The sequence below is a fragment of the Chrysochloris asiatica genome, unplaced genomic scaffold, assembly GCF_000296735.1.
Source record: "Chrysochloris asiatica unplaced genomic scaffold, ChrAsi1.0 scaffold00047, whole genome shotgun sequence".
Lineage (NCBI taxonomy): Eukaryota > Metazoa > Chordata > Mammalia > Afrosoricida > Chrysochloridae > Chrysochloris > Chrysochloris asiatica.
This window is the reverse complement of record NW_006408565.1, coordinates 7612857-7637500: the sequence shown is the minus strand read 5'-3', so window position 1 is coordinate 7637500 and position 24644 is coordinate 7612857. Positions and strand designations below refer to the sequence as shown.

General features: G+C 46.8%; 1 protein-coding gene across 1 annotated transcript in view; it reads left to right on the top strand.

The window, feature by feature from the left end:
- OPRD1 (opioid receptor, delta 1) overlaps window positions 1-14566 on the top strand; it is a 60759-nt gene extending 46193 nt beyond the window's left edge. Inside the window, exons 2-3 of the mRNA XM_006862209.1 lie at window positions 10626-10975; window positions 13954-14566. Of these exons, the coding sequence (XP_006862271.1) occupies window positions 10626-10975; window positions 13954-14498 (895 nt within the window). The 3' untranslated portion in view covers window positions 14499-14566. The remainder of the gene's footprint in view (window positions 1-10625; window positions 10976-13953) is intronic.
- Window positions 14567-24644: the final 10078 nt, after the last annotated feature.

The following is a 24644-nucleotide window of genomic DNA, read 5'->3' as shown; positions in this document are numbered from 1 at the left end:
TTGCAGTTTACAGCCCGATTCGTAACTACTACCTTACCAGAGTCTTGTTGTTGTTGTTGTTAAGTGCCACCGAGTCGGTTCCGACCCATAGCGACCCTGAACAGGGTTTCCGAAGCTGCAAATCTTTACGGGAGCAGAAAGCCTCCTCTTTCTCCCGCGGAGCAGCTGGTAGTTTCAAACTGCTGACTTTGCGGTTCGCAGCCCGATTCGTAACCACTACACTACCAGAGCTCCTTTACCAGAGTCTAGGAGAGGGAAAATAGAAATAAAATTAGATCAATCTGGGAGGCCCAGTATCTGACTAATGGATTTTCCAGGGATACCAGAGGAAACAGAAGGGATGAAATTATCAAAGGAATAATGTCAAGACATTTCATGCTGAAGAACATCAATCTTCAGACGGAGAGGATGCTGACACAAATGAAAAAGAGTCACCTGAAGGTATCTCACAAGGAAATTTCAGGCTACTTGGGTTAAAGAGAAGATCCTAAAAGCTTGGGAGGAAGGGGAGGAAGCAGATCACCTACAAATCATCTCAAATCAGAATGGTTTCAGACACTTCACTGATAATACTGGAAATCAAAATGAGGGAACCATGCCCTCAGCATTCTGATGAGAAATGATTTCTGTACAGCTAAACTATAAATCAGAAATGAGAATGGAAAAATGACATTTTCATACATAATCGGGTGAACATTTTTTTACCTCCTTTCTCAGGAGAATGTGCTTCACCGAAATGAGAGTGTAAATCCCAAGGGACCTGAGCAACCGTAGTACTGGGACTGTCCTGGAAGCAGATGAACAGCTTCTATAGCATGATCTCCATCCTGGAATACCTTGTCAAGTTAGATGAGAAATAGATCTGCTGTATAGCAGAGACAGATGTGAACAACGTGCCCTTGAGAAACATCTGCAGGTACCCAAGGAGAAAGTATCCCCAGACATATCACTACTATTAAGAAATCTGAGGAATGTCTTCTTTCCATTAGAGCAACTGAAATCCTGTTGTTGGTTTTTTTTCTTCTTGGAAGTGATATTCTTCTTCTTCTTTTTTTTAATGTTTTATTGTGAATTATATGATAGTTTACATGGAAGAACATTAGCTTTACATTCATTCTATTGTATATCATTACATTGCCATGGTTACAATCCCCTCCATGCATCATCAACCAACCAAAGGGTATATACCCTGCAAGCCTTTCCCCTGGTCGTCAGCACACAGCCCCTCTCCCTCTCTAGGTCTAGAGTTCCCAGCCGCTCCATCTCTCCACATCATCGTCTCTGCCTCCATCTCTGGCATCTCTGCCTCCATTTCTCTGGATAGGGTCCTGCACTCCGCTCTTTTCCCTTGATGGTCCCAGGGACCTCCGCTCCTAGACTGCAAAGTCAATTACTCCCCTCCTTTTGCTACAAAGCATGTACCTTTACATTTCCAACCCTCACAGTCAGTCCTGATAGCAATTATTCACCATTGTACCACAAGAGACCTATCCCCATCTCCTTTCATCAGCCCCACCCAGACAGATTGGATACTACTCAGTGGAGATTCTATCTTCCTCCTCTGGATCTAGGCTCCATCTTGAAAGCTTGTAAGCCAGTCACTTCTTGTCTTTGTACCTCCCCCATTTTGGGTAGTCAATGTAGTGATATTCTTTTTATCCTAAGCTCATATCTATCATAAACAGAGAAACAAAAAAGGACCAGTGTGTTGGATATTGAGTATATTGTGGTTATTTAGTGATGTCGAGTCAGTTCCAACTCCTAGCAAACCTGTATAGGGTTTCCTAGAAGTGGCTGGTGGGTTTGAACCACCAACCTTGCAGTTACTATTCAGTGTTTATCCTACAGTGCCACACCAGGACTCCATTGTTGTTGATAACTGCTGTCAAATTGGCCCTAACTCATGGTGATCCCATGCAGAATAGAACAAAATGCTGCCTGATCCTCGCCATCCCCATGATTGGTATCTGATTGGGCCATTTTGCTCCATAGGGTTTTCATTGGCTAATTTTCAGTAGGAGATCCCAAGCTTTTTTTTGCTAGTCTGTCTTAGTCTGGAAGCTCCCACTGAAACCTATTCAGCACCATAGCGACATGCAGACTGCCACTGACAGTTGGGGTGCGTTGGTCAGGAATTGAACATGAATCTCATGCATGGATGTGAGAATACCACCATGGAAACTGTCAATACTTCATGAATTAAACTAGGAGCACCCATGGTTTGTCTTTCTTAGGTCTCTATGCTGAAGGCTTGTTTCTTTATCTCGAAATTCTGTCTTATCCATAAGATTTTCTTTTATTTGGCCCTATGACTTTCAAATGTTAAAATTCTCAGTAAAATTTCAAAATATTACAAAAGAGAAAGATGATTAAAAGCCTGATGAACTATCATAAATAAAGTAATAAATACGTTTAAAAGGTGTAAACTAAAATAGAGGAAGGAAGCAGATGTTGTAACACAAGAGGACCAGTGTTTTAGAAAGTCACCAGGAAGAGACTGGAGGAACCCTAGGCTATGCTCCTTGGTCGTCCTTCTGGTTTGGAACAGAACTCACCCTCATAGTTCAATTTTCAGCCAAGCAGTAGCTTATAGAGGGGACAACAACACTAGTAAGGTATGCTTATCAACAATTCAAGATCAAAAGGGCAGTGTTTACCTAAGGACAAACCAGAAGGTGGGGAAAGAAGTAGGAATAGAATCAAGAAACACAGGAAGAAGTTAGATGAGTGGTGTTACATTGAAGGGATTGCAATCATTTAGACTAAACAAAGAGACTCATGGTGGGGCTCTGTAGGATCAGCACTGGACTGCAAACCACAGGATTGGCAGTTCAAACCCACTCGCTGCTCCTCAGAAAACCTACATATGGTCACTATGAGTTGGAACGACTTGACAGCACTTAACAACAACAGATGAAACAAAGTGTAGGATTTGTTGAATGTAAAACTGATGATCTGCTCAATTCACAATAATAAGTTTCCAAAAAAATAAAGCTGATTTCATGAAATAGCCATTTAGGCTTATGATTTAGGATGATAGAGATAATCACTAGAAGAAATGCTAACATTTTAAAAATCATTGCACCTGGGGAGCAGGCCTGAGGACTAAGGAAGGTTAATTACAGAGACAACTATTTCTGTTATAATACTGTGACGTTTTTTTTTTAATTACATGACTTTTTTAAGAAAAATGTTTTATTGTGAATTATATGATAGTTTACATGGGAGAACATTTGCTTTTCATTCATCCTATTGTATATCGTTTCATTGCCATGGTTACTATCCACTCCATGCATCCTCAACCAACCAAAGGGTATACACTACAAGCCTGCCCCCCACCCCCCACCCCGCCGTCAGCACACAACCCCTCTCCCTCTCTGTGTCTAAAGTCCCCAGCTGCTCCATCTCTCCACGTCATCATCTCTGCCTCCATCTCAGGCATCACTGCTACTCTGGGTAAGGTCCCGCTCTCTGCTCTTCTCCCTTGATGGTCCTAGGGACCTCCGCTCCTAGACTGAAAAGTTAATCACTCCCCTCCTTGCTACAAAATGTCTATCTTTACATTTCCAACTCTCACAATCATTCCTGATAACAATTATTCACTATTGTATCACAAGAGACCTATCCACATTTCCTTTTATCAGCCCCGCCTAGACAGATTGGATACTGCTCAGTGGAAATTCTACCTTCCTCCACGCCCTCTGGATCTAGGTTCACTCTTGGAAGCTTGTAAGCCAGTCACTTTTTGCCTTTGTAGCACCCCCATTTTGGATAGCCAATGTCCAAGTTGCCCATCCCTATCTTCTCTGTGTTTGGAGGGGGTGGGAATGATCCTTGCTGTAAAGATTTGTTCCCTCTTTTGAGCTACTGCATAGGTGTAGGTCAAGTTCATCAAATTGTATCAGATTACTCTTTTTCCCCTCTTCTTTCTTCTTCTGGTTGAGTTCTGATCATCAAGTCATTGAAGTCAGCTCAAGTGGTATTATCTGCAAGTGTGGGTGTTCTTGTGCATGTGCCCTCTCTTCTTTATCAGCTGGATGCTTCATTCTCCACTCTAGTCTTCGGTGGCTATGTCACTGACTCTGGACTCAAGAGTCCCCAGGTCTTGCCACACTGCTGGCCAACCAGGTCTCCACCCGGGTTTGCAGGAGTCTATTGAACATTGTAGGGCTTAGCTTGCAGCTTCATTGCTGTTTTTGCCTCACTTTCCCTTATTGGTGACGAACGTGGTCACCAATCAGAGCATGTATTCCCATAGAGTCTTAGTCTTGGAAGGGGGTTTGCACTGAGGGGACCCAACCACTTGCCTTGACGTCTCCTGGGCAAGCAACTTGCTTGTTCTTGCAGTAACAGTAGGTCTGCCTATATTGTTTTGTATTTTTCCTGTAGGTCTTTCTTTCAACAAGTATCTTCTGTTCTTCTAGCTGCTCCAGACTGGTCTACTCGTTCTTTCAAGTGGAAATTTCCCATCCCTGAAGATCTGGATGTGGTTCAGGCTTCCACCTATAGTCTTATGTAATGCAGAGGCTCCACAGGAAGCCTCCTTCACTGAGCACGTTGTAGCCCCATTTTAGGTATTCCAGTCAGTGATAGGCAGAAGACGGACTTACAAGCTTTCTATGGTGATGTTTCTGGCTATTCCTCTCTCTCCCCCTTCAGTGTCTATTTTATAATATAATGCAAGGAAAACCAAGATTCAAAAGACAGCCAAGCATCTTAACATTATTCCCCCCTTTTCCCCATTCCAACCTAATTACACGACTTTTTATACTATCTTTTACATTATGTATAAGGATGCTTCAAAAGGTTTGTGGAAAATGAAATGAAAAGATAATAGATTTTCCCCCACAAACTTTTTGAAGCCCTCTCATGTTACCTTGGCAGAAATAAAAATTTATAGAAAGCTCATGTGCTGCAAAAGATCTCTTTAAAGTATTAAAAAGCAAAATATATCACTTTGAGGACTAGGTGCACCTGACCCAAACCATGGTATTTTCAATTGCTTCACATGCATGCAGAAACCTGGCAATGAATAAAGAAGACTCGAGAAGAATTGAGGCATTTGGGTTATGGTATTGGCTAAGAATATTGGGTATACCATGGACGGCCTGAAGAACTAACAGAGTCTTGGAAGAAGTATAGCCAGAATATCCCTTAGAAGAGAGAATGGTGAAACTTCATCTCATGTACTTTGGATATATTAACAGGAGGGATCAGACCCTGGAAAAGGACATTATACTTGGTAAAGTAGAGGGTAGGTTAAAAAAAAAAAAAAAAAAGACCTTCAATGAGATGGATGTTGGCTGTAACAATGGCCTCATACATAACAATTGTGAGGATGGCACAGGATTGGGTAGTGTTTCCTTCTGTTGTGCATGGGTCTTTGTGAGTTGGAATCAACTTGAAGGCACCTAAAACAACAGTATTGGTCTGCAAGCATCCTCACCAAGCTACTACAGGGACTGTCTCTTGGGAACACGGCATGCTAGACAGCGTTTAAGGAACTACATACAGGTGAGACTGGATGTGGGGAGGTGCTGCGGACAGAGGAGCCTTGAATGCTAGTCTAAGGAATTTGGGTTTTGTCTAGATGAATGTTTTAGTCCATTAGTCCCACAGTAACAGAAATACCACAAATGGGTGGTTTTAAAGAACAGAAAGTTTTCTCACAGTTCAGGAGGCTAGAAGATGAATTTAGGATGTGAGTCTTGAGGGGCTGTTGTTGTTAAGTGCCGTCGAGTCCATTCTGACCCATAGTGACCCTGTATAGGGTTTCCAAGGAGCAGCTGGTGAGCTTGAACCACCGACTTTGCAGTTCAAATGGCTTTGCAGTCTGGCACATTAACCCAGGACTCCTCTTGAGGGGTGGCTCTTGCTTATCTGTTTCAGCTAATGTAGCCTCTCCATTTCTTGGCTGCCTTCGTGTGTCATTTATCTTTACCATTTGTGCTTGCCTGTCTATTTATGCTGCTCTTTCTAATTCAGAAGGGATTATGTTTAGGAAGTGCCCTACACCCTGTGGCCTCATTAACATAACAAAAATTACACTATTGTATCCAGAGGTAAAAGGGGTTAAGATTCCAACACATGTTTTGACCCCACAGTTTCAGGCATAAAGTAGTAATGGGAAGTTTTTTGTTTTTTAAGTTTTTATTGTGAATTGAGTGATAGATAGTTTATATGGGAGAACATTGGTTTTACACCATCATTACACTGCAATTACTGCGATCTCCTCTGTGCATCACCATTCAACAGTATTTGCTTCCATTCCCTCTGGGTTTTTTTTTTTGGTGATGGTGGGGAGGAGATGTACCCCAAAACACTCAGGAATATATAATAATTTAAACAACCAAAGGGCACACTCCACAGCCTGCCTCCTGGTCACCAGCACTCAGTCTTTCTCTTTCCATGCGTCTAGAGTCTTCAGTTGCCCTATCTCTCCATGTCCTCATCTCTGTCTCCATCTCTGGTGTTGCTGCTTCTCTGGATGTTGTTGTTGTTGTTAAGTGCTATCAAGTCAATTTTGACCCATAGAGACCCTGTATAGGGTTTTCAAGGAGCAGCTGCTAAGCTTGAATCACCGACCTTGCAGTTCAGACAACTTTGCAGTCTGACGCATTAGCCCACAGCGCCACACCAGGACTCCACTTCTCTGAATAGAGTCCCACATTCTGCTTGTGCTCTTTTTCCTTGATGGTTCTAGAGTTCTCTGTTTCTGGACTGTAAGATTAACTACTCCCTTTTTTTTTTGTTACAAAACTTCTACCTTTACAGTTTTGACAGGAAAATGTCCTTTTTGCAATGTGCTTTTCACAGTAAACATCCTGACTTAGGTGATAATGGAGTGCAGGGGAAAGAGGCTGCTGGTGAGACAAACAGACTAGAGGCAGCTGCCAGGGTCCCTGTGAGAGCTCATGGGCCTGGATTGAAGTAGCCAAACAAAAATGTCTATTAAGAGCCTGTTTGTTAGGCATTATTGGTGGGCCAAAGCTTCCCTGGTGGCACAATGGTTAAGCACTTGATAGCTAACCCAAAGGTCAGCAATTCAAACCCAGCAGTGACTATGGGATAAAGACTTGGTGATCTGCTTCTATAAATATTGTTGTTGTTAAGAGTTGGTTCTGACTCATAGCAACCCTGTTCTAAGTAGTGGCTGGTGGATTTGAGCCACCAACCTTGCAGTTAGCAGTCCAGTGCTTATACTACAATGCTACACCAGGACTCCCTATAAAGATTTTGTTGTTGTTGTTGTTGTTGTTAAGTGCCATTGAGTCGGTTCCAACTCATAGTGACCCTGTATAGGGTTTCTGAGGAGCAGCTGGTGGGTTTGAACCACCGACCTTGTGATTCAAACTGACTTTGTGGTTCAGTGCTTTATCCTGCAGCACCACATCAGGACTTCCTATAAAGATTGTTGTTGTTGTTAAGTGCTGTCAAGTCGGTTCCAACCCATAGTGACCCTATATAGGATTTCCGAGGAGTAGCTGATGAGCTTGAACTGCCAACCACATGGTTGAAATGACTTTCCAGTCCCAGTCCGGCACATTAGCCCACAGCACCACATCAGGACTCCTCCTATAAAGATTAGTGATAGTTATGTGCTGTGGAGTCAGTTCTGACTCATAGCAACCCTGTACAGGGTTTCTGAGGCTTTAAATCTTTATGGGAGCAGAAAACCTCATCTTTTTCCCACAGAACAGCTGGTAGTTTCAAACGGCTGACCTTAAGGTTCGCAGCCTGATTCATAACCACTATGTTACAGCCTAGGAAACCTTATGGGGCAGTTCTGTCCTTTAGCGTCACTGTGAGTCAGATTTGACTAAATGACACAACATTGCTGATGATTCAGCAGGAAACATGACTAAGACCCCTGCCTTCAGGAAGCTTACTTGGGTGAGAGGGACAAATGAACAGAAAAGAAGATAAATATGCCAGGCAGTGGGTTTTCCATATAAAAAAAATGGAGAAGGAATGCTTTACATAGGGTGGCCAGGGATGGACTCTCTGAGGAGAAAGAATAGAGTCTTGATTTAAGGAGCAAGCCATGAGCAATTTGGGAGACCAGGGTTCTAGGAGCAGCTAGTGCAGAGATTCAGAAGTGGGAGTGGGCTTAGTGTGCTTAAGGAACAGCAGTGAGGCCAGGGGGCTGTAGGGACAGAGTGGGGAACACATCAGTCAAGATGTAGGTTAGAGAGGGATCAGCTTGTAGAATACAGAAAGAACTTTGGGGGAACAGCTGGGGGCTTGAGAGCAAGACATTTGTGTTGAGGCTGGTGAGAGGGCCCACAGGCCAGGTCTTGGCAGTTGGTTTGAGATGAGTGTAAGGGAGGCTTGTGAGGAGGGGAGCGCCTGGGGCTCCCAGACAGTTGGTGCTGTAACGCTCAGCCCTGCTTGGACCAGCTACAGAAACTTTATCACCCACTTCCCAGCATCTCCAGCCCCCTCTGGGAATTGAAGGATCCGTCACAAATCAAAATAGCAGGCAAAGAACAGCCTCTAATTGTTCTGCGTAAGAGAAGAGAAATTAGACGAGTCAGCTGTGGGGTTGAGACCGCCTCCCACACAGCTGTGATCCCACACCCCACGGAAGACAGACTTCCCGAGACTTGCAATTCTGCTGTCTCTGAGCAAAACTTTTTGCTTCCCCAGTCCCAGAGCAAATGACAGCTATTTTGGGAGGGAGTGTGACAGATGCTGGCCCTAGAGGACAATGAGTGAGCCCATTTTCTTTAAGACCAAAAAAAAAAAAAAAAAAATCACTTCATGAAAGAAAATCTTTCATGAAATATAAATTTGCTCAGTCATTGAAAACACATTGAAGATGCTCACCCTGGGTGCCCAGGTCTGAGTGTGGTATCTATCAGTAGGGTTTCTAAAGAAGTAGGATCAGATGACCTGACACCCTGCTGTGTGGCAGAGTAGAGAGAGCACTGGACTGGGAGTCAGGTCTGCCCACCTTGGCTCTGCCACTGTTACTGTGTGGGCTTGGGTGAGTCTGGCTGCTTCTCTGGGCTTTTGTTTCCCCATCTCTCCCCAATAAGGGCCCTAGGCTACATCAGTGATTCCTAAACTTTAGACTAAGATCTAAGAATTACTTTGGGGTGGAGGGTGTTGTTAAAGATTAAGATTCCAGTTCCAGAGATTAAGATTTAACAGGTCTCCAGTGTTGGTGGGGCTCAGGAATCTGCATGTCTCACAAGTTGGTAAAGTAATTTGAAGGGAGTCATTGGACCAAACTTTAAAGAAATCACTTCCCTCCATTTCTCAGGCCCCTTCCTGCTCTGGAATTTGAAACTCTTTCTATGGGTTTCCCTGATCATTCCAGTGCCCATGAAAGGACTCCTTACCCCTGCCTTGAGGACCTATGTGTTTCTGTGGTGTCTGTAGGCTCCTGGTGTCCAGTTCCAGCCTTGACACAGAAGGGGCCGCAAACTTGACTCAGACTGGCTGTAGTGTAGACATCTAGAGCATAGAGGGGTGGTGGGGAGGGGCAGTGGCTTGGTTTGCTGGCATCCAGCAGCTTGAAGACCCGGGCACATGCCCTGGCTTGGACGTATGACATTACATCAAGTACTCCCTTCCCTACATCACTGTGGGTGGGAAGAGGCTGCCCTTCTGCTTCTATAGCTGAATGAGCCAACTGCATAGGGATAAGGTGTGGTAGGGACCAAAGAGAGGGCTGGGAACCCTGGTCTACCATGAAGGACATCCAGGCCTTTTCCAAGCAGTCAGATAAGCTATCACAGCCTATCCTCTAGGCAGAGTCCCTTCCCAAACTGGCCAGTCATATTCCCAGAACGTCAAAGAGTCAGCTCACTCCAGCCTAGCCCCCAACTCTAGTATGTTTATTATATGCATTGGGCTCAGGGTTCAGTGTTCTAGTATACCATTGAATTATCACAACCACCTGTGAGGTTGGACACATATCACTCCTCTTTTTACGTTTATGGACACTGAAACTTGGCGATTTCTAGTTACTATCCCAGAATCATTCAACAAAAAAAGTAGTGTTGTTGTTAGCTGCCATTGTGTTGACCTCCGATTGATGGCAACCCCATGAATGAACCATTCCCATGACGGGTTGTGGATCAGACCACTATGGCCCACAGGATTTTCATTGGCTGATTTGTGTAAGTAGACTGTAAGACCTTTTTTGCTAGTCTAGAAGTTCCCCCGAAATCTGTCAGCATCACAGTAACACACAAGCCTCGACTGATATGAGAGGTAGCTGCTCCAAGTCTCACCCAAGACTCCTGCATGGGAGTTGAGAATTCTACCACCACTGAACCACCATTGCCCCTAATAAATAGTAGAGGCAGGATCGAATCCAGATCGGTTTCCCACTGGGACCCAGTTTTACATTTAACCATATTGTTTGGTACAACTGTAATGTATACTTTCTAAGCTATTCCTTAGCTACCAAAGATACTTTCTGCCAAAGTTACTCACAGCCAGGGAAATCCTTTTGCAAAGTCGAAGGGGATAATGCTAAGTTAGATAACTCAAATTCCGCTTTATCCTTGACCTTTTGTGTAGCCTTGGGGAAGTCACTTCACCTCCCTGAGTTTAATGGGAAACTGAAATCTATTGAAATGGAAATATTTATATGTGTACTTTCTTCCAAGGTACACTAAGATGAAGACAGCCACCAACATCTACATCTTCAACCTGGCCTTGGCAGATGCATTGGCCACCAGCACTCTGCCCTTCCAAAGTGCCAAGTACCTGATGGAGACCTGGCCCTTTGGGGAGCTGCTCTGCAAGGCTGTGCTCTCCATTGACTACTACAACATGTTCACCAGCATTTTCACACTCACCATGATGAGTGTCGACCGCTACATTGCCGTCTGTCACCCTGTCAAGGCCCTGGACTTCCGCACACCTGCCAAGGCTAAGCTAATCAACATCTGCATTTGGGTTCTGGCCTCAGGTGTTGGTGTACCCATCATGGTCATGGCTGTGACCCGCCCCCGGGGTGAGTGAGTGAGTGAGTGACTCATAGCATAGATCACTGACCACAGGGATCTCTGTGAGCTTGCAGACTACTTATCAGCATGGGCATAGGTTTCTCCCAGGTGAAGGTATGGTTTGCTGATAATGAAAGTAGCTGGCTGACTAGTAGGGGTGTGGATGACTGACTGGTTGGAGGAGGAGGGACAACTGACTAATGTAGACTGTTGGTATGGCCAAAAAGAAGTATGATTGGCTAGCCAGCAAGTATGTGGATGACTGGCTAATGGGAGTGTGGATGTCAGCCAGTGGGAATATGAGTGGTTAGCTAATGGGGAAGATGGCAGTTGACTACTGGGAGGATGAATGAATGACCATATGGGTTGCTGTCCAGAGGGAGTGTATGAATAATTGGCAAGTGGAATTATGGATGGCTGGTCTATATACATACAGGCAATTGGCCAAGAGTGTGTGGACAACTCACCTATAGGAGATGGATGAATGGCTAGTTAATTACTTATTAAATGGCTAGTTAATTAGTGGTTGAGGGTATCACTGACCAGTAAATGAGCAGTGCAGAACACAGACTTTGTGGTCCTAACCCAATCTCCTTCTACCCCAATTTAAAAGCCATTGACTCCTATGACCAAAGCAAGGCCTAGTCTTCTACAGAGAGTGTATAGACAGATACATCTCCTCAGAGTACAACAGTAGTTATTTTAGTAACTGTCTGTATTAGTTAGGGTAGCTGCTATAACAAACCATCTCCAAAGCTCAGTGACTTAACACGGTAGTTTATTTCTCACTCACATCTGTCCAGTGTAGGAAGAGGAAGCGCTCTATTCCACACAATCAAACAGGGACTTTGGCTTTAACTGATGTTTTTGGAGTCCTCTATGGGCTTCTCTGCACCTGGCCAGCAGATGAATTTGGAGAGGGAATAGAGGGAAAGCACAGCCACTTTTCAACGTTATGGCCTATCCCTTCCTCCTCATGATATCTGGTGTCATGGCTCTGATTGGATATAAGGGAGCAGGAAAGTAGTCTGGTAGGTGCCGAAGGCACTGGTGACTAATTAACACATCTGAGCCACACTATAATCATGGAATGTTGAGAAGGTTAAATGAGATATGAATGGGACTTCAAAAAATTCATGGAAAAATGGAATTAAAAGATCATGGAATTTCCCCACAAACTCTTTGACACCCACTCATATGTGCAAAACCTTTAAATAGCAGCAGTTAGAGTGGTGAAGCCGATGAGATTAGCAGGGCAGTGATGCCTACCACCATTTGACTGTAAGAAAAGTGAGAATCAGGGAGGTTAGGTGGTTCATTTAAGGTCACACAGCCAGGCATTTGGCCTAGAATTCAAGGTCGCAGCCTCCAAATCTGTTGCTCTTTCTGGCCCCAAAGTAGATGAAGGTTTGCAGAGGGTTGCTACTGGAGAGGAGAGTAGGCTTCTTGGCCATCTTTGATCCCCACAAGGGCAGAGGCTCACTGCCCTCCCACAATCTCTGAGCTGTCAGTCCTGATTGAGTAGCCAGGTCCTACTCCTCACTATCAGTCTTCTGCTTACAGCCCATTAACTGAAGCCCTGCTCAGGGCTGAACCAGATGGGTCGCCTTGGTCTACAGACACACACTTGCCCAGAGTGTGCCATCAGCACTTGTGGGTTCTGTATGCTACTTGTCGTGTGACTTTGGGCAGGTGTTCATATCTGGACCTTTTTTAGCCCACTGTACAGTAAATTGTCCCTAGGGATCTTGTCAGGCTAATGTTCAGTAGACCTACACCTAGACTGAGGGCGTGGATCCCCAACTATTTTCTCATAACTTCTAGACTCTGAAGTCCACTGTTAGGTTGTTCAAATCCCAGACTCCCAAGAGATTAAGAGATTCCTGGGTCAACCTCAGTTCTACAGCTGAATCCCATATCACCAAAGATGTTCTTCCAGCCCAAGGCTATATCCTAGGAATGGGGAGAGTGGATTCTATCTTAAGTGCCCCTCCTATCTCTAGTCAAGTCTGTCTGGCTATCAGAAAGCTCTTCCTGACATTAAGCTGAGATCTGCTGCCCTGGAGCCTCCCTCCCTCCCTGGTTAGAGCCCTGACTTCTAGGCTTCCATATGTGTCTGTCCATCTGCTCTGGAGTACACAATTCAAATCTCACTGCATTAACTGCTTTACTTGTTTTGCCTATTTAATCCACACAACTGTCCAGTGAGGTGTTGTTGTTGTTAAGTGCCATTTAATCGATTCCGAATCATAGCAACCCTGTATAGGGTTTCCGAGGAGCAGCTGGTAGGCTTGAACTGCCGACCTTGTGGTTCACAGTCCAGTGCTGATTCACAGCGCCAAACCAGAAGTCAGCCCATAGACACAGAGGCTTATAAAGGGATTAGGAAAGCACCTTAGAAGGAGACGACCAGAAGAGGGACAATTTAGGCTACGCCTGCCCTGCGTGCCCAACCAAAGTGACCTGGCAGCCATTGTTGCTATTGCTAGATGCCGTGAGTAGGTTGTGACTCCTAGAGACCCTATGCACAACAGAATGAAGCACTACCCGGTCCTCCATCCCTGATATGTGCTTTGCTATGCTTGAGCCCACTGCTGCTGCCACTGTGTCAATCCATCTCGTTGGGGATCTTCCTCTTTTTCTGCTGACCTCCACTTTTACCAAGCATGATGTCCTTCTCCATGGACTGGTCCCTCCTGATAACATGTCTGAAATTTAAGAGACAAATTATTGCCATCCTGGCTTTTAAAGAGCATTCTGGATGTACTTCTTCTGACTCAGTATGACTCTTAATGGGGGCGGGGTCTCTAAGGATAAGTAGGAGTCTACCAGGTGCAGAAGTAAAGGAGAATGTTCCAGGCAGCAGAAGAGCAAAGCCCTGAGGAGGCCGTAGGATTTGACCAAGTCAAGAAGGGTGAATAGGCAGGGCCCTCTAGGTTCACAGCCTCTCACGTTGTGTCTGTCTTTCTGTTTATCCCTGATTCAGACGGAGCAGTGGTATGCATGCTGCAGTTTCCCAGCCCCAGTTGGTATTGGGACACAGTGACCAAGATCTGCGTGTTCCTCTTCGCCTTCGTGGTTCCCATCCTCATCATCACTGTGTGCTACGGCCTCATGCTGCTGCGCCTGCGCAGCGTGCGCCTGCTGTCGGGCTCTAAGGAGAAGGACCGCAGTCTGAGGCGCATCACGCGCATGGTTCTGGTGGTGGTAGGTGTCTTCGTGGTGTGCTGGGCCCCCATCCACATCTTCGTCATCGTCTGGACACTGGTGGACATCGACCGGCGCGACCCACTGGTGGTGGCCGCATTGCACTTGTGCATCGCGCTGGGCTACGCCAACAGCAGCCTCAACCCCGTGCTCTACGCCTTCCTGGACGAGAACTTCAAACGTTGTTTCCGCCAGCTCTGCCGCTCGCCCTGTGGCGGCCGCCCAGAACCTGGCAGCTTCAGCCGCGCCCGCGACGCCACAGCCCGTGAGCGGGTCTCTGCCTGCACCCGGTCCGACGGCCTGGGCGGTGGCGCCGCTGCCTGACCAGGCTGAGTGGCCCCCTGCGCGCCCTGCCCAAATTGCCCTGCAGCTTTAAGCAGTTCTAATGGGAGCAGGGTTCAGGACCCAGAATGGGGCAGGACCTCTGTTTTGGAGAGGGGGGCCGTCCAGGCGTGACTAGGCAGGGTCATGATAATGCCAGTGATCTACAGCTCAGGTGGAAGAAGGGAGCTAGCCATTCAAAGGGGGAGGGGTGTGGGTCATCTCTAAATTGTGCCCTGCCTCCCCGCCCCTCTATTTCAAGATGACATTGAAAGCGTAGACCCATCAAACAGCAATGCCTTCTGGGCTCTGGTCCAGCTGCCTCAGTTAGGCGCTTTTCACATTTGTGGCGCCTGTGAATGTCATTCCGCCTTATCTAGTGCCCCCCACCCCCCCGTGGACTTGGCACCCAGGGGCAAGTGCCTCCTTCTGCCCTCCCACCACGTTGTTATGCCTCTGAATAGCTACCATCCTTGAAGAAGGCTGTTGAGCCACACAGAGTTATGCTCAGTGGTGCCCCCTTCAGGTGGTGCCCAGAGCAGATGCCATATCTGCCATAACTTAGATAGGCCTCCGAGTCTGGGGCTCTAGAATTGGGACAGAAACAGGGCTGCTACAATGGAGTGGCTCAACCTTGGAACATTTGATTAGGGCCCCAGCCTTGAGGTCTAGCCAGGAGCCAGAATTCAGGAGTGAATCTGACTTGAGACTCCAAGGAGCCCAGCAGCCCAGGACCCAGGATAGGGCAGTGGTGGGGATGATTGGATCCAAATGCTGGATAGGGCCTCTCTGCAGTGGGGGAGAGTGAGATGGGACCCATGTGCAAGAGGGTGGCACATCAACTTTGGGATAGAGTCCCAGCCCCAATTTCTAGTAGGGGATGGGGCTCAATTCAGTTCTGGTGTCTTTATCTTTTAAAAAGAGAAACCGTAATTCCTGTCCCCTTGGTAGTCATGTCCTTGGAACGAGTGGGACCTCAGGATCAGAATAGTGTCTCCAGCACTGTGTCCCAGGGGTGTTCAGGACAGGACAGTGAAGCGGAACCATAGACTACTGGAGAGGGTTGCGGGACAGAGCCTCAGTGGGTTAGGGGGACTCTGCCTTGAGTTCTAATGGGGGTTGAGGGCGAGATGAAGGAGACTCTAGAGCCAAGCAGCCAGGAGGCCTCTGGTCCAGCAGTGGTAGGGGCTATGGTTTGAGATTGAGGCTGAGGATCGAGGTTTCTGCTTTTGGCATGGGTCCTCAGGGCAAAGATTGCATTTTTTTCAGGGATTCCCGGGCCCTGGATTCTCTGGGTTAGGTACTTGAGAGCAGGACCATGGATTTAGAACCCCATGGATGGTAAATGGCACCTGGAACTGGAGAGGGTATCAGAAGCACTGTGGGATGCTGCCTCCTCCCAGCCCTGGGCCCCAATATGTACTTTGAAGAAATCCTTGCCAACTTCCCCAAGCATCTGCCTGTGTCCAGTAGCCCACATGGGGACCTGACTTTAAACTGGGGAGATGAAGGCTTTTATAGCTGTGATACTAGTATCAACATTTCTTCCCTTCTCCCCTTTCCTCCCTCCACCCCAGTTCCTAAGTTCTCCAGGTCTGCCTGCTCTGGCAGTCACCTTCAAGCTGCTGAGGGGATCCACCCAGAGCTGGGCATAGGGGGTTTTTTGTTTCATTTGCTTGACTCTTTTTTTCAGGCCCTCCCAGATATTTGTCTCCCTAGATATCAGGGTCTGCCCTTGCTTCTTGTGCCTCCCCCATGTCTCTCACCCCACCTCTCCCACGGCCTCAGTCATGTACCTCTGACTTCCTATTGAAGCAGTATGCTGACATTCTTGTAAAAACAAATTTAATTTTCTTTCCTTTCTGGGACAGATGGAAAGAAATTGACTTCTTTGTTTCAAAAGGGGAAAAAGGAAGAAAGAAATGTACCTCATTCCTTTGACAGTCATTTCCTTGGAACAAAAGCCTTTCCTGTCTGGGAGGTTGTCACTCCAGCAGAGGTTGGGGACTTAGTCACCCAGATGGACGTTGGGCAGATTGGGGGCAGGGATGCCCCCAGGGTAAGGTCCTCCTGAAAATGGCTCCCCTGAGCTCCTGGGCAGATGAGGTAGTTAGTGCCTAGCACTCAGATCCAGCCCACTAAGCCAGCCCACCAAGATCACCTTTACCACTGACCAACCATAGAGATATCTGAGGAGAGGGATGGGGGAACAGCAGGAGGAGACCCCTGGTATTAATGCCTTGGGAGCATTTTGTTGTTGTTGCTAAATGCTGTTGAGTTGGTTCTGACTTGGGTTTCTGAGGATTGGCTGGTGGGTTTGAACTACTGACCTTGAGGTTAGCGGTCCAGTGCTTATCCTACAGTACCATAGCAGGACTCCTGAAGGAGGTGACATTGGAGCTCTTCTCCTTATGAGGACTGTGTCTCCTTAGACTGCCCACCCCGGGCCTGTCTCCAGGCTGCTCCAGGCTCACCCACTGTCATCTTCTGTGGCCATTGCAGAACTGTCTGCCTCTTCCCACCCCTGCTGTAGCAGTTTGTCTTTTTGTCAACAGCATTTAAGATAAAGCAAATGTGTATTGAAGTTTCATGCCAGGCAGTGTGCACTGGGCACTGGAACTGAGAAATAAGATAAGTCCAGGCTCATGTTGGGAGACTAAAGCATAAAGAGATCATTTCATCTCCTGTCCATGTTATGGGGCCAGAGACAGAGCTCCAGAGGGGGCCTCATAGGGAAGTACCCGTTCTAGCCTTTTCCTGAAACATGTTTGTAGCAACCCTGGAAAATGGTCAGGCAGCCTTCAAGGATGAATAGGAGTCGGTTGTCAAGAAGAGGGCACAGCGTGTACAAAAGCCTAGAGATGTACAAGTGCTTGGCAAACCCAGGAATGAGTAGGTGGATGCAGCTGGAGCATGGGGTTAACTTAGCACCTCTGTGTACCACCCACTCGATGCATAGTATCTCACCCGATATACACGACATCCCCTGTTTTAGACTCAGAGGAGGTCAAGCTATTCACCCGTGGGTCACAAAGCCCATTTGTAGCAGTCAGTGGAATTCCGGTCCATTTCCCAGTTAACTCCAAGCATTACTGAGACAGAAGGACCTTAGCAACTGGAACTCTGGGAGGAGGCTTTTGAAAACTTAAAGCCAAATGGAAAAATAATCTGCAGGAAAGGGGCAATTTTCCATGAGCTTTTGTTCCTCCTACAGTTCTACAATCTCTATGTTTGAACATGTGCTGTACAGGATGCATTTTAAAGCTCCAGACAGACAGTGATTCTAGATCAGCCCAGAGCTGTCAAACCTGTGTCGTTGGTCTGACCTTTGTCCGCCACTACTCTCCCATTTCCATTCTTCTCGTTCCCAGGACTGAGAGGGAAGTATTTGCCCCTGACTTCAAAATCCTTACGGTTTCATATCTCTACTTGATGTAAAACTTGAGGCTCAGACCTTCACTTCCCTCTCTGAACCTCAGTTTCCTCAACTGTAGCATGAACTGCCTATTTGTGGTGGTTGTGAGGATTTAATGAGATAATGTACAGATGGGACCCAGCACATGGTAAGTAGCTATTATTACTTGAAAATGGAACTAGAATGCAAGCTCAGAGCTAGAGACCCAGAGAAAAAGGGAGGTAAGCTTTCAGGGGCAGCATTGGAGAGAACAGAGTCTGGGGGTACAGCCTGGAGGGCCCCTGCCGCCTAAACTCAGGAGGATCCATGGCCTGTTGAGAGTGAGAAGCTGCTAGGAAAGTAGGATGATGGGGTGAATGTGCTGCCATGGAAACTGGAGGAGGAGGGCGTTCCCAGGGGGAGGGAGTGATGGATAATGTCAAGTGTCAGTAGACAGGTTGGGGGAAGAGGCAGAGGATGATGGGAGTAAACCAGAGCCCTCAAGTTCAGTCTCCTACATATCCTGGGAAGTCCCCAAAGGAGGATTTCAATGTCACCTCTGAGGCCAACTGGGTGTGTGACATAAACAAGGGCTTTGCCCTCTCTGAGCTTCTGTTTCCTTCTAGGTCTAAGAAGAATGGGTCAGTCTCTAAGAAGAATCTGATCTGGCTGGATTCCTGGCCATTTGTGAGCAGTGTGACCTTAGGCAAATATATAATTTCCAAGATCTCTCTTTGAATACTAGAGGTATTGTGAGTGAGGGGTCTACCAAAGTGCCCAGCACACAGTAGGTCCTCAGTTACAGGGCTGCTAGAGGCAGTTATTCTGAAGTATACTTGACTTGGAATTTGAAAGGCTCCTAAAGGTAGAGAGGGACCAGTAGGGTGCTGAAAGGGCACAGTCCAGACTGGGCACCTACTGGGGCTCAGCCCAAGACCAGCCCTTCTCTTGAGATCAGTGGCAGATCCCTAGCCTAGGGCTGGCCTCTGTCAGCCAGCTGACCTCGTAACTGCTGCAGATCTGGGCTGAGAAGCAGCCCAGGAGGCTTCAAAGCCCCTAGGAATGGACCCTCCTAAGTCCTGGCACACAGAAAACACACCACCACCTCCTCCCCTCTGACTCATAGCGATCCTATGGGTGTTACAGTAGAACTGTGCTCCATAGGGGTTTCAAGCCTTCCAGATGGACACGCGGATATGGTAGAGCAGGCTGTGGACTGGGAGGTTACCCAGGTTCATCCGAGCACTATCACCAGAGATGAGCCACACTCGGTGTACAGCCCTTTCCGAGACTTTCCACTTCATCCTCTCAGCCAGAGGCCATCTTCATAATGTTGTTAAGTGCTGTTGAGTCGGTTCTGACTCATCACTACCCCTCATAGGGTTTCCAAAGAGCAGCTGGTGGGTTTGAACCACCAACCTTGTGGTTAGCTTTTGTTGTTATTGTTAAGTGCCATGAAGTTGGTCCTGATGCATAATGACCCTATATAGAGTTTCTCAGGAGCAGCTGGTGAGTTTAAACTGCTGACTGTAGTACCTAGTCCAGTGCTTATCCTATAGCACCAACCAGGACCCCATTTTCATAATCACAGTAGGTAATAGATCCCATATCTCTGCCCTTCTAAGCATTTCCCATACAACAACTTACTTACTCCTCCCAGCATGACCATGGGCAGGCATCATTGTACAGACCTAGAAACTAAGTCTACGTGGTTTGCTGGAGGCAGGCCCGGCTCCGATCCCCTTGTATGTCTGTCATGTCTACTTCCCCCACTCTCCTCCTCCTGCCTCCCGGTAGGAAACTGATTACACCGAGGGCGGTGAGGAGAATCTTGTGTCCAGTCTCACAGCAATGGACTGAACATTCCCTTGGCACCTGGGCAGCAGGGGACGCCAGCTGACCAAGAAATTGTTGTCACCTTAACAGGCCTAACTCCACACCCATCCTCTCCCATCTTGGAAGCTCTGCTTGCTCTGTCATTTTTCCCTTTTGCTGTGTGACGTTGGGTGAGTTATTTTACTCTCTGAGCCCATTTACTTAATCATGGATGACAAAGCTTACATGGTAAAAAGTCGTGAAGACTAAAAAACCATGAGTGAAGGACCTTGTCTATTTTGGTAACAAAACTATTTCCAACATCTGGCACCTAGTAGTCATCTACCAAGGAAGAAGTGCCTAGTGCTTAGTAACTGCTCAGTAAACGGAGTTTTAAAAAATTTTATTGAATATTTCCAGTTATGCTTACCCCAACTCATATCTCAGTGCTGTAGGTGGATCGGGACCAAAGGACTTTTTTATTTTAACTGTCCCAGCCTTTTAACCAACCCAACCAGACAGAACTCCTGTTCTTTGATGCCAGAAACATATGTCTGGGTAAAATTTACAGGGCATTTGCCCAGAGGTCAGGCCAGGCTGGTGTTTGTAATCGAAGCTGCCTTACTTTGGGAGTGGGGGGTGGGGGGTGGACAGGTTAAATACAGTAGGAAACTTGATTCAAACACCTGGCTGTTTGCCCACCCCAGGTCCTATCCTGGTACCACGGTGCCACCCTTCTGTTTTCCCAATAAAGTAAACCCTGTTCTCAGTATCTGCATCTTTGGCTCTTCTTTTTTAAAGCTTCTGTATTCCTGTGAGGGGTCTCTCCTGTCTGGGGGCGGGTGATACAGACCTGCTTGCTCACACTGAGGGAGCATCTAGCCCCAAACTTCAGGACCCATCTTAGGGAGGAGGTAGCTATGTTCTCAGCAACTCCAGCCTGCTGGCATATAGAGAAGGTAGCTGTCCCCACCTCCTAGAGCTCACTGCTCTCCCTTCCCCTCCCTGTCTCATCCTCCAAATTGACTCCTTCTTCCCTGTGCCCCCTCCATCTGATCTAAGCCACATGTCCTCCAAAACTCTGCCTACCTCACAATCCACCCCCACCCTGCACTGAGCCCACTTTTGGCTACTGAGACAATAAATCCCTGTGTGCATTCAAGGTAGACCTGGGGTTGGAGGTTAGAACCCAGTACCCTAAGATACCTTCTCCATCTCCTCAATTGCTGGCCCTGATGTTTCTAAGTAACTTTCTGAAAGGAAATTACTTCCTACCCTAGTATCTGCCACCCCACTACGTATGACTGGGTCCTTAAGAGGGAACATGAATGCCCTTTCAGGGACCCAGTCTGCAGAAGGCCTTAGCCAGGGGCTACCTCTCCAAGGGTGAGAGGAAGACAGGGCTGCCAGTCTGCCTGGGATGGGAAGGAGGTTGACTTACAGAGAGGGACTCCTGTCAAGGAAACTTCACAGCCTTGGCTTTCGAGAGCCAACTCCCATGGAAGTTAAGGACAGCTCCGAGGGCGAGAGGCTTTTAATGTCAGTTTGTGCACAGTGGATATTTAAAAAATTCCCCTTTGAGTATGTTCAGAGGGAAAGTATATCTGTATGAACACTCTGGGCCTCATTTTCATCATTTGTAAAATAGATTTATAATCATTCTAACACCTAATTTCCCAGAACCCTCCTGAGGACCCAAGGAGACAGCAGCTTTGAGTGGTAACTGTGGTACCTTTTATTGATAGGGAAAGCACACTTTGCCTTTAGCCTTCACGATGGCTCCCAATTGCCTTGCAATCCAGGCCATCTCTTGGGCCCCTTCTAAATGGGACTCTCTAAGTCCAAATTCATCTGGCTGTAACTGCAAGGCCCCTTCCAGGGGGAAGGGACCCAGTGCAGAAGAAGACTGCAGTTCTGAGAGCAGGCAGTTCTTTGAGCAGTGCAGCAGGCCAGGCAGATTCTAGCCATGGGCCAGCTTCATCAGCTCCAGCCAGGAAGCCACCTCGGACCAGGCCAGACCCACCACCATCACCAGGCAGAATGGTAGAAAGGAATAGTGGGTTTTTTCATTTTTCTTCAATAATGTTTATGATGGTTCTAGGTCATATAACAAATGTTCACATAGTAAGTATTCATGATGTTGTTGTTAAGTGCCGTTGAGTCTCTTCTGACTCATAGCGACCCCTGCATAGGGCTTCCGAGGAGCGGCTGGTGAGTTTGAACTGCTGACCTTGTGATTCTAACTGACCTTGCAGTCCAGCGCATTAACCCGCAGTGCCACAGCAGGACTCCATAGAAACGGAAAACCCTGGTAAGCATGGAAAGATGAGAAAGACCATCATCCACAGTACCCTAATCTAGGTGTACTTCTTCACCTACAGGAAGTCCAGGGTGCCCACCGGTAATTCCAGAACCCTCTGAAATGGGGGACATACTGTCACTAGGTGTCACTGTGTGGCACTGTGTCCATTTTGGCAGAGAATCCAGAACCTTGTCAAGTGCTCTAGGGATCCAGGACACAAAAGGTTAAGAAGATGATGGGGAAGCACACCAACCGCATGTAAGTAGGCCTATACCAATTCTGAGGCCCCCCCATACACATACCTGACAGTGTGCACCACTTCCCCTCCCCCTGCAAACATGCTTCTTGGATATATTGTGTTCTTACACAGACTCACATAGAGACATCTGTCTGTAACACACATACACACACACACACAATACCTGCCTGCCAATGAACTATACGATGTGAAGTGTTTTACACAGGCACCTGTATATATAATGTGTATACACACACACACACACACACATGTCCGTGTCACTGGCATGCATGTGTACTTCTTTGTACACACACTTCCCACCATGATACACACCTGCATATAAATACAGTGAAACAACTTAGCCTGGGAGAAATTTAGTCAAGGCTTCCAGAGAGCAGGCGCATTTCATGGATACTGCTGCCCTCTACTGGCCACATCAGGCATGGCTTTTTTTTTTTTTTTCGTTTAGTCTGTTCTGACTCCCACGTACTCTTACAACAGAACCAAACACTGCCGTATCCGGCACCATCCTCACAACCGTTGCTATGTCTTCATCCACTGTTGCACTGTGTCAGTCCATCTCGTTGAAGGTCTTCCTCTTTTTCATTAGCACCCTCATTTTGTTCTTTCTGGGAGTCCCTGGATGGTACAATATTTTAACATGCTTAGTAGTGGTTACGAATCTGGCTGAGAACCTCAAGGTCAGCAGTTTGAAACTACCAGCTGTTCCGTGGGAGAAGGATGAGGCTTTCTGCTCCCATAAAGATTTACAGCCTCGGAAACCCTGCACAGGGTCGCTGTGAGTCGGAACCGTCTCCACGGCACATAACAATAACAACAATAGCTTCTAGCCCAAAGATTGGAGCCCATGAGAGGTACCTTAGAAGAAGGTTCTGGTGACTTACTTGTAAAACAATCAACCATTGGGAACTCTATAGAGCACAGTTCTACTCCTCTATTTCCAGTGTTCTCAGTTGCTGACCCTGATGTTTCTAAGTAACTTTCTGGATGGGAATTACTTCCTGGTATCTGCCACCCACCACATATAACTGGGTTCTTTAAGCGGGAATGTGAATGCCCCTCCAGGAACCCAGTCTTAGGGAAGGCCTCAGCCAGGGGCTACCTATCCTGGGACCTGCTTTGGACTATGTGGGCAGGGCTGCCAGGCTGCCTGGGGTGGGGAATTAACTTGACAGCAACTGATAATTTATTTTTATTTTAAAATTCTTTCTCTAGTTCTGTTCATTCTTCACCCTACCTGCCTGACTGAGACAGCTTCCAGTTTTCATCCCTGAAAGCTGTGGACTGGAGTTTGCTCTTAATAAGGGACATAAATGAGGGAGACATCTTTGGGGGAGAAACCGGGGTGGGTAAAGATGGGGTGGGGTGAGGATCGATCTTATTGACAGACCCTTATATGTCAGGCACTGTGCTGTCCCTTACAGTGACTGTCTCATTGACTTGATCACTCACATGTGCTTTACCCAGTTCTGGGCACATGAAAAGTTCTAATAATGATTCAGTAGAATGACTGAAAAATTCTATTAGATAAATAGTTATAACAAATCAGGAGATAGAGACTTAGAGAGGGAAAGTGACTCGTCTGAAGTCACACAATCAGCAGGGGATTCAGACTGAGCTTCATCTGATTGATGGTCAGGATGGTGTTCTGAAGAGAAAGAGAAGATAGAAGTGAGGGAAGGAAGCCTAGTCCAGATCTCCATGCCCAGATGCCCAGGTGAAGAGCCATGGGGTGAATGAGGCCCACCTAGGAGGGTTTCCCCACCAGGAAGGTGCCTTTGCCCTGAGCCCTGGGCTGCTGCCTCAAATCCATTCATTTAGCTAATATTTATTATTTATAGCATGCCAGGCTCTACTCTTGGATGGGAGATAAGCAGTGAACATGACAGACAAAAATCCCTGCCCTCATTCCAGTGTAGAAACCCCAGAAGGGTTCCTTCCTTCTTGTCTCACTCCTGTGGGTTCCAGGGAAATCCTGCCATCCTGGCTTTGCTTAATGAATGAAGGATCTAGAGTGAAGGAGCAGGAAGATGTGGGTTGGGGTTGGGAAGGGATGGTTCAGCCTTAACAATCCAGTATTAAAGTTGAGCAAAGAGAATCTCAAACCTGGAATCAAGTCAAGTTGAATTTCTATCCAGCCTCATTTGTTCTGTGGCTTTGAACAAGCTTCTTAGCCTTTCTGGTCCTCAGCATCCTCACCTGTTAAAGCAAAGGGCTTGGATATGCAAATTCAAACTGAAGCTGAAGAAAATGAAACAAGTCCACAAGAGCCAAAATACGACCTTGAATATATCCCACCTGAATTTAGAGATCATCTGAAGAACAGATTTGATACATTAAACACTAAAGACGGAAGAACAGAAGAGTTGTGGGATGACA